Below are 14,755 nucleotides of genomic sequence, written 5' to 3'. Positions count from 1 at the left end.
TTAAGAGTGAGAGCAAGAATATGTGGAATTGAAAATATCTGAAATTCCAAATAAACAGGTAGGATACTGACCCTAATGCATGGCCCAAATTTGATTAACTTGCAAGATTTTATTCTGTGTGAAGAGTGAGAGAGGCACTGGAGCATGAGGTATGATCTTGAGGTCGTTATCTTCACTATATGTCCCCGGAGCATATGGGAACATTTTCTACACTCACTCATAAATCAACCATGTCAACTAAAATATAGCTGACCAGCAACAGATGTCCTTATAGATAAAGAAAAAGAAAGAAGAAAAAATCTCATCTAAATTTCACTAGTGCTGAGAATGTAACCTGCTTAGTGCCATTGCTTTATTGTAAAAGCAGCAAACGTTTCAGTCACATGTGACAGCCATGATACAAAGTTGTTTATGAGTACCTGTATCTATATGACTTCACCTGACCACTGATGCTGCAAGAAAGTAATGTACCTATTTTGGACTCATTGTGAAGCAATGACCAAGCCAGATACAAGAACAACATTGACCTTTATCTATTCAGATATTAAACACAGAACACATATGTGACAAGTCATACCTTTATGAGTGTGTTGGACACATCAGAGATGTGTCTCATAGATGCAACCCTGCTCTTGATTTGTGAGGTGCACATGGTTTGCTGGACCTCTCTGACAGCACTCAGCATGCATCATTTCCTACAGAAGAACTCATATGAAGTTTGTGGTCATCTGGTGTATATCTCATTCCTATTTCATGCAACACATACATTTAACATTTTATGAAATTCCATCTGCCATACATTCCCTGTACAGATCAGCTTTCATAAAATACATGATCGACCTTTTGTATTTCGTTGCTCCTTTATTTTCTGCAGTAGATATCCAGCAGCTGGTCTGGAGAGGAGGAGGAAACACCTGCTTACACAGGGGAGGAGGAGAAAGAACTGGATGGAAACCTCAGACTGAGGCTGTGTCTCAATCCCTTCAGAGCTCCCTACCTAGACATGCATCACTCAACATGCAGCAACTTCAAAATCCAGTGAGGTGGCTAATTAGACAGCGATTTTAGACACGTGCTGTTTTTGATGACTCAGAATATCATCCTAAAACTAAAAAATAATGCACAAATGTGATGCCTAAAACGAGCTTTAGATAGGCATTTCATATGCACATTTCAAAGACCCCCAAATGATCAACATGATCAAAACTTTGCCGAGAAACCTTCTGTCCACCTTCAGCTCATGCTTCATGTCCTTTTTGCTGCCAAATCTTTACTGATTTTTATAAAGTAAATGCAAGAATAACTTTTATGTTGTTAGAATATATATATATATATATATATATATATATATATATATATATATATATATATATATATATATATATATATATAGAGAGAGAGAGAGAGAGAGAGAGAGAGAGAGAGAGAGAAAGAGAGAACTCGTTAAGATGTATCAAATATGATCATCAGGCTTTTAAGGAACATTTATTTCAACTCAATCATCATTGTATTGCACTGCATTTTGTGTAAAATATAACATTAAGCATTTAACTCTCTTTCCAAGACGTTATTGGGAGATATAAATGGACAACTGACATTTAAGTAATTTTACGTGTGTAGTCTGCTATAATTGTTATAAAGATCTCATTAATTTACGTTCCAAATGAACAGAATTTAATCTTACTTTTTGTCCATATAAATACAGTATCAGCAACAAATTGCATATAATTTTGGGCCACTGAATAAAACTTCTCTCTTTGATCCACATCCTAACAGTACACTATACTAGCCAGAAGACCCTGATGTTTCATGGCTTTACAGGGTTATTGTCAGATAAAATGCTGCGAACTCATAAAGTGCCAAGTTGTGCATGCCTGTAACGTTTAATTATGTCGACTGTTTTCAGTATTAAGACGCCCCAAACTGTTGCAGCCACCTGCCATCCCCCAAAAATGTCACACAAACCAATGTAGGCATCTCATTGTTACAGGTTACTGCACGCAACCGATACGCAAGATGATGGCTAGGCACGCAGTTCACTACATTACAAGTTACCGCAGGCGCACGTGACACCCAAACCCGCTAAACGGCCAGAAGTGCAGTGTAGGGAGAAGTGTAGAGAGGCTCCTCCGAGTTTGAGACGCAGCCCGAAGGTCCTCTAGAGCCTCGCAGCGGTGCGCGGTGAGAGACAGCATTAACACACGGTCAGGAGAACTTTGCGCACGGCGTGGCTTTGGTGTTTTGTCAGTGATTGCCGCTTGAGTGTTATTTTACGCACACGCAGACTTCAGACTCACTTGTGCACCGAGCGACAGACAGAACAGACACAGACACAGACAGCAGAATCAAGTCTGAAAGCTGGAGCAGAAGCTCTGCATTGACATGCTGAAGGTGAAGCAGCAGGGATGTCATCCAGGCGTGGCTCGGGGAGGATATGAATGTCTATATAAATGACTCGTTCAGTCTGATCACGGATGAAAAGAGCGTCTCTCTCCTCTCCGCTCCCTGAACACGCAAAGTTTGCTCGCCATGGCAGAGGTGGCTGGATTCCTCGGGAGCATCGATCTGGATTTGCAGGCGTTTCCAGCATTAGGGAATGTGCCTCTGACGGATGGTTTGAATGAGAGATTGGGTCTGATTGAGGGCAGACTGCAGCGCGGGTCGCTCACGGATTTTGGCCACCTGAAGGGCATCCTGCGCAGGAGACAGCTCTACTGCCGCACCGGCTTCCAGCTGGAGATATTTCCCAACGGGACGGTGCACGGAACCAGACAGGACCACAGCAGATTCGGTAAGAGCTCTGGCCACGCTTTCATTCGTTCGTCAGTGCAGCCATCCTTCATCCAGCAGTTTTGGGCATCTTTGGCGCGTTAGCGCATCTGATCATTCTGAGAAACTACTGACTTTTGTTTTTTTTTCTGAAAAGGAGATTTTTAGAGAAAATAATTTAAACGTGATGTCAGACACGTTGTCTTAATGTATTTACAAACTGCATTGCGCCATCACATTAACGCCAAGGGTAGGGAAGTTTTAAATCAACGTAAGGACTCAAGGTCAGGACACTTCAAGGTGTTTACTGGACAAACATAATGCTGATATTGACACGTTTACTTATCTAAATGGGGACATTGCATGGCCTTATATTGTTTATACTATATATATATACTAGCTATAAATACTAACCTACCTAAAAGTATACATTTACTTTATTCTCATACCGGTTTTTTTTTTTCAAATGAGGTTTAGCTCATTTCTGTACAAATCTGTTCCAAAAATACAAAGTGTATATGCACACAAATATATAAAATGCATCTGTCTACAGCGTCCAAAATGCAGATTCAACTAGTGCAGCATCAGCCAATCAATCAGTTTGCGTGATTGATTGTGAGTCAGTATGCATGGGATTTGCTGATTAGTTTTGATCACTTGGAAAACTCCAGACAAATCTGAAATACGCAACTGACTGCTTCTTCACTATAAAGTAATTTGCCAGATCCAGTTGTCATGAGTTCTGTTTATTTTAGAATTGCATGCACAAGACATAACTTGTATGCATAACTTGGACAGAATTGAAGGGTGTAAATTTAAGCTTCGCTTTCAAGTGAGGCAGATATTGATTTAGGGGATGCAAGAAGCAGGAACATTCTTAAAAATGTTAAATATGCTTCTGGGGTCAAGCCTCCCATGTCTTATGGAATCTACACATCATATACAGTCGTTTTTGCATTTCATAAAATAATTGACTGTAAAGAAATATAGCACAATAACCCTTTTAACACAAATCATTAAAAGATGAGAAAGAAAAAGTTAGATTTGCAATGGGGTTAAGAGTGATTTAGGCATCCAGATACTGTATATCAATGCACCCATCAGCCAAGAGCAGCATATCTCTGAGTCTTACTCTCGGCGAACTCCAGCGCAGGGTCAAGGGACGCAGGTGCTTCTCTGCAGTGGAAAACAAGCTCACAGCATGAGGCTGTTTTTCTCTGAAAACATGTTCAAAGAACCCCGGCCGATGCAGGCACAGACACTACTAATTACAGCACTAATAAATCAGTCAAGGAGTGCTTGGTATTACAATGATAAACAAATGATAGCAGAGCCCAGACATGAGGATTTTTTTTTTGCATTGCTCTGATCCGTAATCATTGTGCAGGTGCAGCTCTCACTTGGAAAACAGGAATCGCTCTAAATTAAAGCATGACCACAGTGCAATCCAGTGGTAATGCTTGTTTTTAGGCCGAGACGAGCTGCTTTATTGGATTGGGTGGTCTGCGGTCATGTTTCTGGCATCCTTCTGGCAAATGCGAGCCGTTTGTCAGTAATGTTTCAAGCTGGTAATGTCTTTGATTAAACGCATATGAAATGTGCTTCTGCTTAACCCAGCTTCAGAGAGTTTTCCGTATCGTTGTTTGCCATCCAAATCACAACATACTCGGTCCAGGTGGTAGTTAAAGGCCACAAAGGTGTAGTTTTTTGCTTTAGTCTTTAATCAAGAGCGAGGGTGCAGCTGGTTTGGGGTCAAGATTGGGCTCATATCCTGAAAATTGACATGAATGCACAGTGATAGACACCTTAACAGAATATAGATTTGTATTTAAAAAAATGCATTTTACACACAAACACACAAAAAAGTAGAAACAAGGCTTAACCAAACATTTAAGAGATTATTGACTTGTTTTGCACACGCAGTCTTATAATAATAGTTGTAGTAACAAGAGCTTGATTTCCTGTCCTTTTAGGTTATATTTATAGGTCCCAGCACATTTTTAAAAGCTAGTCTGCTGAAAGCTTACTTGTAAGGGCACGGGTGAGAAAATTCTTTCCAATGCTAAACTCACAATGTAACAGAATACAGGTATGATGGCCACTTACAGAGATTTTCATTTTAAGAAGTGACCTGGGTTATGAGTAAGTTTAAACTTGATTGGTTAAAAACAAAAACAAACCAGCCAAAGGTGGTCTGGAAGCTGGCAGTCTGGTGCAATCTGATGGGTAAAGGCCCAGGGGGTTTGGGATATTTGCTCGTCCGACTGGAAAACCAGTTCAGATGAACATTGCAGCTATTTCAATCGGATCTACATCCAGTGAACCACCTTAGGCTTAAGTTGTTTCTTTCAGCTGGGAAGGAAAGCTTGACTATACAGCATTGTTGATGTACAGCTACGCTGCACAAGGTGTCTGGTCATTGTCTGACAAGTGCTGTTGTGTGGCAGGTATTCTGGAGTTTATCAGTCTGGCTGTCGGGCTGGTGAGCATACGAGGCGTGGATGCTGGTCTTTATCTGGGGATGAATGAGAAAGGTGAACTCTATGGGTCGGTAAGTCAAACCCCTGTGGTGCTCACACACACTCCAAACAACATCCACCCACAGAAGGTTCTGCTCTATGAAGTGTTCCAATGGGAATACAGTCAAGAGCTGGAATGAGGCGCAAACTATTACCCACCCACCCGCTCATAGTCTGCTCCCCATATGATGTAGATTTACAAAAAAAAGAAAGCACTTAACCAGACGAAACAAGCAGTGTTTCCACTGCTACGAGCACTGACCTCTGATCAGCGAGGTCTGATCACCTCTCAGACAGAACGCTCAATCTCAGAGAAGTAAAACTGCCTCTTCATTTCGCTCTATACTTAAAATATTTACATATTTTCCAAGGACACATGAAGCATGTAACGTATACACACCCACATATTGTGGATATACGAGCTGAGTGCTCTTGGTTTCTTGCATATCTGTGTGCTGCACAAGGACCATGCTTTTCTCTGCTGGAGTGCTAATTGTAATGGAGACCAGGAGATAAAAGCATGTAGCGTGATTTTAATTTTTGTATGCTAGCATAGAGAACCATATATAGGAAAATGTCCCTGGCCTCCCCCTCTGCAGACTTTGCCATGTTGCAGGAGAAACAAGCTATCAGATTTCCAGAGACAATAAGCGGGGGCCCCAGTAAGTTTCTGTGGATCCTGAGTTAAAACAAACCTATTTAAAGCAAGAAGCGATGACTTCGAATGCAATGCGATAATATCCTATTAAATCAGACTGTAAATGCAGGTCAGCACTGATCAAGGAAACAAGGTCACCATTAATGGGGGTTAGCGTTAATACATTCTGTAAATTAATTATGTTCATGGAGCAGTATTTATTCCAATAGGCACACTACCTAATTGAAAGGGAATAGAAAGCATCAGTAATCTCACCGCTCCTGGAGAGGTATTCCAGTTGTTTTAAATTAATCTGTTTTCTGAAACTTTTAGTTGAAAATCTTATTCTGTTTGCTTGGCCAACTGTTTAAACAATTTAACTTTTAAAGCTGACTTTATCTTAAACACTAATTTTAAATGCATCATCTTGACACCAAGACTTGAACCTGGCCCATTGCATGACTGTTCTTTGGCAGCAAACATGATGTAGCCCCAGTGTCTTCTATTGTTCTCAGCAGTGTAGTCAGCCAGCGAATCTTCACCTGCTTAACCCGAAGTCATCGCTCATGAGGTTCTGTCAGTGGTGTAGTAGTAGCAGCCCACACAGACTCGCTCAAGCTGCCGTGTTTGTGCGAGAGAGCCTGTTGCATCATACAAAGAGGTTAACAGTTTTGAAGAATGATTTTGGGTGTAAACTGCAAAGCTTGCCCGTAATGACTTTTCCCTTCTCTGGTGCAGCGAGCACCTGCTGTCTGGCCTCAAGATAGTTTCCACTCCACACATTTTGCGATGGTGACGAGGGTAAACTGTGCACTGTGAGAAAGAAGCAGTACCACGTCTTCACACCCTCATGCTTTCCAGCGCATCTGGAGGTCTGGAAATGGGAGGCGCATGTTAGTTCTTAAACATGTGGTCAAATGCACTTAAAGTGCACTCTTGATGGACAGAGGGAAGATTACTAGCTAGAGATCACACTGTAGGTTTTTTTTGGTTGGGACGTTTCAGGAAGTAGCAGTTTCCCACTTTGATTCACATCTTGTCTTTGACAGTTTGTGTAGATCAGGGTGGCCAAATCCTGGTCCTGAAGGGTTTATACTAAACTTGAATAAGCACACCTGTCTGTGCGTTTCTGGCAATCTTGAAAACCTTGATTAGCTGGTTTATGTGCGTTTAATTGGGGTTAAAGCTAAACTGTGTAGGCAGGTGGCCCTCCAGGAGCAGGACTCGACACCCCTAGTTTACAAGAAGTTTATTTATCATGGTAGGACACAAGATCTTTCCAATAACTTTAATTTAACTGACCATTATATTGTAGTGCATATAATCAACCATGTTTTTGTCTCTTTCTGGCTGCCTTGCAGAAGAAGCTGACAGCAGAGTGTGTTTTCCGTGAGCAATTCGAGGAGAACTGGTACAACACGTATGCATCCACACTTTACAAACACGCGGACACTGGAAGATACTATTACGTGGCTCTGAACAAGGATGGCTCGCCTCGAGAAGGCGGCAGGACTAAAAAGCATCAGAAGTTGACTCACTTCCTGCCCAGACCTGTAGAGATCGAGAAAATACCCGAAGCTTACAGAGACTTGTTTCAGCATAGGTGACCAGAGCATCCGTCAGAGTTGCTGTGTTGGAGAGACGCAGTGGAGGAGCTGGATGGGGAAGACGGACACTAAAGAACATTAAGAAATACAAGACCCTACTTCTCTTGCCTCACAGCTGTTTATATTTGGGTTCTGGTCCAAAATGAGGAGGCCCTCTCCAATGGTGATTGAGATAAACAGTACGTGTGTGTCCTGGATGGCTCCGTTTCCTTTCCTTAATGGGTTTTAAACCACAGAGAAGAGGGAACATTCCTGCATCCAAAGCTGGTGCCAAAAGATGTCTTGAGGAAGAGGTGTTGACCTCAGGGCCACATGACGTGTGTCATGCAATCACCCTTTCTTCAGAAACTTTTTGTAAAGTGGAGCACATTTTGGGTATGTTCTCGCTGGAAAAGAATAGGGTCTAAAACCTAAATTTATTGAGTAACTTGTCACGTGAGCATAGGTGGTAGTAAAACTGCCTTTGACCATTGAGATAAACTCAACATGCCCAGTCTGGTGACCCCGGGGGCAAACTTTCGTTGAAAGGTAATGATGCAGGACTTACCAAGAAGATGGACACGGGGAGTATTCCCCGATTCTCCTGTAGGACAAATGCAAAGCAAGGGTTCTTCAAATTAAATATACCTGTAAGGGCACTTAAAAGGAGAAAGAAGAACAATGACCAGCTTCTACCGAATCAATACCAATTTTGAATAGAAAAAGTACAAATTGGTGAGAAAATAATAAGGCTTTAGAATGATAAATTCTGTGTAAGGGCTTACACAGATGATCTTCTGTATGATTTCGGTCTACTACCTTTGAAGGTTCAGGAGAGTTAAAACCTTACAAATTTGGTAGAGCAAATCAGCAGTAGCAAAACGATCAGTAGAAATGAATCACTTTCAAGCAGGGGAAATTAATGATGCTTGTTGAAGGGTTCGGTAAAGGCTTTGGTCATTTGACTAGGAGTGACATTTAATGTCCAGGTTGTCAGGAACATTATTAAAATGTAAGTGAAAGACATGTAAATATGGGCAGACCTATTTATAAGATGTACTATATATTTATTTTCTACATATAAAGAATAATTACAAATCTCTATATAAATATATTTATTTATTTCAAAGGCTCTATTTTGTAATGAACTTGAAGTTATTGGAATTGTAGATTCTACTGAGATTATCCAGAAGGGCTAAACCATTTGACCTGAATGACTGACAATAAAATTGTCTTGCTATTGTTTATTGTTGGTGACCATATTTGCAAGGATTCTCTTTCCCAATTAAAATCTGAGAAACACTGAGCTGATTGAGTTTGACTGCACACACAACTTTTCAGGCATTGTCATGGATTGAATGGTCGTCTTTGCTAAACAACACAGAAACACAAAATGCTGGAGGCTGTGCGAGCACTAGCTATTTGAGTCAATAATATATGTCAGTCGCAAACCATTGTACTTCTATCTATAAGCTACTGTATTTTCAAGTAGGGTTCAATTCAAATCTAGTGTGGCATCTAGTGAGGCAGAGCAAGTTAATACGTGTTAAGTGATTACAAAATCAAACATTTTCTTCTTTGGCATAGCTGGGTCAAAGAACGGAGAATGAATTTTGACTTCATGTTGTCTTCACAGTAGAACACATTTTATACTTCTTTCAGAAAATCTTCAGTAAGGGGTCAATCCATCTATTAAATGTTGTTTATCAGAGTAAATTCCAGAAACATCACAGCAGCATTCACAGAATAATCCAGCTCTCCAGAGATGTGGATGTTAGCTGATGATGTAAAAAGACAGCCCTTGGCTCGGGGAACCTGTGAGAAAGTTCTCCCCAAGCAGTCTGTAGAGGCATAAATCAACGCCCTACAGAAAGTGAAACAATATGAGAGGACATGTAACACTTGTGGGTGTCAAACCTGTTGAAAAGTCTGCAGCACAGCAACATTAATTACCCCTACAACAGTGATAACATGCGTAGAGCTATTATTAATGAGGTTTTTTGTGAATCTGATGCATTGTAAATCACATCAACACAAAACTCCCTTGGCGATTGAATGGAGATTTGGACCAGCACTGATGTTGCCCTGAATGGACTCTATAGGGTTTCAGTCAACTTGCATCATCAGAAGTGAACAGAACAATCCAGATTTACAAACATTCACAGCCCCACCCACCACCGATGCCTGACAACATGCTTGGCTCGTCCCTGCTCAAATGATCATTAGTTAGCTTTGCAGCCAGCACGCTCCTACACTTTCAGATACGAAGTGTATAGTGCATGTTCATGTGAACGGAAGCAGGTTTGAACATCGGAGGATAGATGGGGCAACAGCTGCCCGGTGCTGCAAAGCTAGAGTGCTAATCTGGACATACCAAGGATGGGATCAACATTTCAACATCTGCAATTGTAGTAATGTTTCACTTTTGGCAGCTTTCTGCAAGCTGTGAATGCAAGCCCCCCTCGGGAGGGAGACGTGGGCTTGAGGGGGCGAGTGGAAAAGAGGGGGAGAAAAACCCTGGCAGCTAAAGAAATGAAAATAATAGCAAGCAGTAGAAACGACATGGCAGATGAAAGACTGAAGGGGAAGAATGGGGTGTATGGGAGGACGCAGATCTTCTGAGCGGTCTAGAGAAAACGCATCTGAAATTTGGTATTGTCATCATAGATTTCATATATACGCCCTCATTCCTTTATTCATTTAAATTTACTAAAAAAAAAAAAGAGTAAATGTTTAAGTAGTCACTAGAACTCCTACACCACAACTTCCCAGTATCAACTTAAATCAGGGGGACAAGTTTCTCTTGTCTTCTGGTGACCTCATCTGACGGTCTACTGCACTGCTGCATCATGGGAAGGGAGTGGCCCATTTTATCATGCATAAGAAACAACTAGCCAGTATGAATCTGTCCCAAAAGTACTAGTAAAACCAATGTCTAGAGTTCAAGGTTGCCAACATATAGTTCTGTACTGTAGGTTCTGGGGAGTACTCAAACAATTACTCGTAAGAAAATGAGTTCCCATATAGCATTCATACTTGAAATATCACCCAAGACCCCCATTTATTTAAGAACCCAGTTGCTACTATTAGCAATGTCTTCACAGGACAGCCCAGGGGAATTCTAGACAATTCGCAAAATTGATGAAGCATTTTTGAGCATTTAGGACATGGATTTGTACATATCATATTTGCCAGTAGTTCTGCAGAAATTGCACAACTGAAATTGCCCAAAAAACAAACAAACAAAATCTGCATGTAACCCATCCTTTTGGTCTCTTTATTTAAATGTGATATTAAATACAAAGTAGCAGATCATATTAATGGCAGAAGTTGTCGGTGTATATGCCAACATTAGAACCTTTCCAGGAAGGAAGAATATCTCGACATTTCTGAATGACACCCTGTGGATATCAAAGGTCTTCTGTTTGCCAATGAAAAACATCTAGTTTAGCATCCGAAGTGGAGATGTGCCCATGAAGAGAATACAGGCTGAGCACTAACCCGATAAGGAAAGTGTGGGCATTATTATATCATCAGAACCGGTTTGATGTTCCGTTAAACCACACAAACATGTATCCAACATCCGCCACACGCCAACTCGGGTGTGATCCCAATGCAAGTGGGGAAAAGAAACAGAAAAAAACAATAAACAGAAAACTAAATTATGAACAGTACTCACAACAATATGCTAGGCAACACTACAACAAGAAGACTGATGTTACAAAAGTCCGGAGGAATTCGGCAAGCAGTTTTAACACAGACATTCCATAGCATGATTAGCAACAACGAGTTTAAATACCTAAAAGTAGATTAGAAAAAGGGCTTTTAAAACTTTAGAAGAGATCTAGCTGCTTGATATAAGGCCATTTGACGTTACATTTAAGGTGTCCGCTGCAGTCTCTCTGGAGCACAGTACCAATGACAATCCACTACTAGAAAGATATTAGCGCAGATAGTATTTACGGGGGCTCTAGAACAGAAACGCTATGGTCCCTCCTCAATCACGCTGTTTTAATTGCAATATAATTATTTATATATGCACAGCCCTTATTTAAGGGGAAAGATACCTGCAATGCCTAAAAGCATTTGGGGAGAATATCTTCTTCAATCTTAAATACGTGAGAGAGGAAAAAAAGAACTTGAACAACATTAAGGCTATATACACAAAAATGACAAACTGCACTGCCAAAAACCCCTTTAACACAGTCCCAGGGTGCCCTGTCGTTACCGATGAGCTCAAGTAGGTGTCGCTGTATCAGTCCTGCTGTGTGTACACCGAGGGGCGGAGGCATCTACAGGCCCTTAGACGGGCCCGGGTTCTTGCCCAGCTGTGAGGAGGGGAGGCCCTGGAGGGCCCCGAGCTGCTGGTACAACCCCAGCAGATCCATCTGATTCATGGGGGCCGCGAGACCGTTCTGCATGGCCAGCTGGTTGAGCAGCATACCCTGCCTCGCTATGGCCATCTGCTGCTCCTGCACCTTACGGTTGGCGAGCACCTTTTGCACGTACATCATCAGCTGGAAAGGAAAGGGAGATCGGATGTTATTCGTCCGTTATGTGGCTTCAAAAAAGTGCACTGTTCAACTGCTCTCCAACAGAACCGGTGCTTTTGAGCTGAACCGTGACAAAGCACAACGTTCTTCGATTACATTTGAGGACATATCTTGACATCCAATATCTTTATGAAATCACAAGCCTAAAATCACATTTGGATGAAGTCACAAATTAATGAAATAATAACCATAAAACATGATAGTCATCATAAATTAGACGTTGGATTTTGCTGAGGATTTAAAAACCCAATACAAAGATTATACTGACATTACTAGTATTTTGGATTTAATACTGTTTTTTAAATGCCAGATGCAGCTTATTGTATTATTGTAAAATATGCACACTTACAACCATCTACTACAACATATTACAATATAAACACCATGTCATAATTCATCAGCATTAGATAATAAGCAATCGTTTGGCATACATGCAGTTTCCATTGATTGTGAACTGCTCTGAGTATGCAGAATGTGAAACAGTGCTGCATTTTTCCATTGAAACTTGAACAGCCTTTTCAAGTTTAATAACAACATTAGGTCTTATTGCAACAGTTTTTTAGTCTCTTAAAAGGATAATAAAGACTTGTTATACCATTCAAGATATTAAGCCTCAAATCTGATCAATCTGAGTTTTAGACATTTTAGGACTTTTTAAGAACCTGCTGGGAGTCATTCATTCAAACATCACATTTAACTATTTTTGACAAATGGAAAATAAAAGGGGTGCAACAGGGTCCCAGATGTAAACATCCCTATTTAGTTTAAAAAGTTACAGGTAGAAGGTAAGACGTCACAGAAATGGTGAGAGAGCAAACGTACAGTTTGTTGCTTGCCGAGGACATCACGGTAAGCAGCCTCTCTGTGTTTGATTTCCATCTCGCAGCTGGCCTGCCTCCCAAGAGCCATGGAGTGAACCTGGGCCTCGGGTAAACTCGGATTCTCCTTCCACTGCCAAAAACAACACACCTGTTACATCCTGTAGACCTCAACAAACAAACACTTACACGATCATCACACACACACACACAAACACTTTTAGCAGTTTAGGCAGAATTTAGTCAAACATCTCACGCTCAATACTGATGACACAGCAAACTATAGGCAAAAGTGTAGGCTTTGCCCCTAAAACCTCACTCCATGAGACTAGGATATAGTGGCTTGTAGTCATGCAGCTGTTGCAAGTCATTGTAAAGTCAACATAGCCCATCTGCAAGTCTATAATATTCTGGTCTCCAAATATGACTCATGCTCATCCTTCAGTGTAGGTCTAAAGACTTTTTGGTCATTTTATCACCCATCCACAGTTTCATGCATGTCTGTAGCACAAAGCCATGCATCAGATGTTTGAGTGAGGTAAGTAATGTTTGAGTCAAACTGCAACTGCAGAGCAAATTTTGGTTATTGGTTACGGCGGTTCATTAAAGGGTTAGTTCACCCAATAATCAAAATTATGTCATTAATAACTCACCCTCATGTTGTTCCAAACCCGTCAGACCTCCGTTCATCTTCTGAACACAGTTTAAGATATTTTAGATTAAGTCAGAGAGCTCTCAGTCCCTCCATTGAAGCTGTGTGTACGGTATACTGTCCATGTCCAGAAAGGTAAGAAAAACATCATCAAAGTAGTCCATGTGACATCAGAGGCTCAGTTAGAATATTTTGAAGCATCGAAAATACATTTTGGTCCAAAAATAGCAAAAACTACGACTTTATTCATCATTGTCTTCTCTTCCGGTCTGCTGTGAGAGAGTTCAAAACACTGCAGTTTGTGATATCCGGTTCGTGAACGAATCTTTCGATGTAACCGGATCTTCTTGAACCAGTTCACCAAATCGAACTGAATCGTTTGAAATGGTTTGCGTCTCCAATACGCATTAATCCACAAATGACTTAAGCTGTTAACTTGTTTAATGTGTCTGACACTCCCTCTGAGTTAAAACAAACCAATATCCCGGAGTAATTCATTTACTCAAACAGTACACTGACTGAACTGCTGTGAAGAGAGAACTGAAGATGAACACCGAGCCGAGCCAGATAACGAACGAACAATTGACTCATCGGTTTTCGGATCACCAGTAGTTCTTTCGGACAGTTTGATTCAATAAACCGGTTGAAGAAAACGGTTCACTGGTTCTTTTGCCCTCGACGTAATGGCGTCATTGGCGATGATTGCCCTTGATTCAAGCCTTCAGTTTACCCGCGCTCATAACATTAGCACAGAATCAGTTCAGAATCAATCACCAAAAGAATCAGTTCGGTTCAGACGCTCTGTGTGTCGGTCAGCTTCACACTGAATCACACATGCGCAGTATCATCAGCTCCTCGGTTCTCGAATCGGACGCGTCTGACAGAAACGGTTCTTCTTCACTGAAGTGTTTTGAAATTTCACAACAGACACGGAAGAGAAGACAATGCTGAATAAAGTCATAGTTTTTGCTATTTTTGGACCAAAATGTATTTTTAATGCTTCAATTCTAACTGACCCTCTGATGTCACATGGACTACTTTGATGATGTTTTTCTTACCTTTCTGGACATGGACAGTAGACCGTACACACAGCTTCAATGGAGGGACTGAGAGCTCTCGGACTAAATCTAAAATATCTTAAACTGTGTTCAGAAGATGAATAGAGGTCTCACGGGTTTGGAACGACATGAGGGTGAGTTATTAATTACATAATTTTGATTA

The 14,755-nt window shown here is 41.0% G+C and overlaps 2 protein-coding genes across 2 annotated transcripts in view; one reads left to right on the top strand and one right to left on the bottom strand.

The window, feature by feature from the left end:
- The first annotated feature begins 2,337 nt into the window (after positions 1-2,337).
- LOC132114050 (fibroblast growth factor 16) lies at positions 2,338-8,800 on the top strand. The gene is made up of 3 exons (XM_059522179.1): positions 2,338-2,791; positions 5,217-5,320; positions 7,287-8,800. The coding sequence occupies exons 1-3, from the start codon at positions 2,530-2,532 to the stop codon at positions 7,530-7,532; spliced, it is 612 nt and encodes a 203-aa protein (XP_059378162.1). The 5' UTR covers positions 2,338-2,529; the 3' UTR covers positions 7,533-8,800.
- A 1,961-nt stretch (positions 8,801-10,761) lies between these two features.
- LOC132114049 (transcriptional regulator ATRX-like) overlaps positions 10,762-14,755 on the bottom strand; it is a 37,348-nt gene continuing 33,354 nt past the window's right edge. Inside the window, exons 33-34 of the mRNA XM_059522177.1 lie at positions 12,887-13,015; positions 10,762-12,028 (exon numbers count right to left, since the gene is read on the bottom strand). Of these exons, the coding sequence (XP_059378160.1) occupies positions 11,804-12,028; positions 12,887-13,015 (354 nt within the window). The 3' untranslated portion in view covers positions 10,762-11,803. The remainder of the gene's footprint in view (positions 12,029-12,886; positions 13,016-14,755) is intronic.

Source organism: Carassius carassius, chromosome 33 (genome assembly GCF_963082965.1).
Source record: "Carassius carassius chromosome 33, fCarCar2.1, whole genome shotgun sequence".
NCBI classification, from domain to species: Eukaryota; Metazoa; Chordata; class Actinopteri; order Cypriniformes; family Cyprinidae; genus Carassius; species Carassius carassius.
Note: the sequence above shows the minus strand (reverse complement) of the source record. Positions and strands in the feature narration are given on the sequence as shown.

Coding starts and splice junctions, on each gene's coding strand:
- LOC132114050 (XM_059522179.1), top strand. CDS start 2,530: ATGGCAGAGGTGGCTGGATTCCTCGGGAGCATCGATCTGGATTTGCAG. Junction 2,792..5,216: donor ACAGGACCACAGCAGATTCG/GTAAGAGCTCTG, acceptor GTTGTGTGGCAG/GTATTCTGGAGTTTATCAGT. Junction 5,321..7,286: donor AAGGTGAACTCTATGGGTCG/GTAAGTCAAACC, acceptor GCTGCCTTGCAG/AAGAAGCTGACAGCAGAGTG.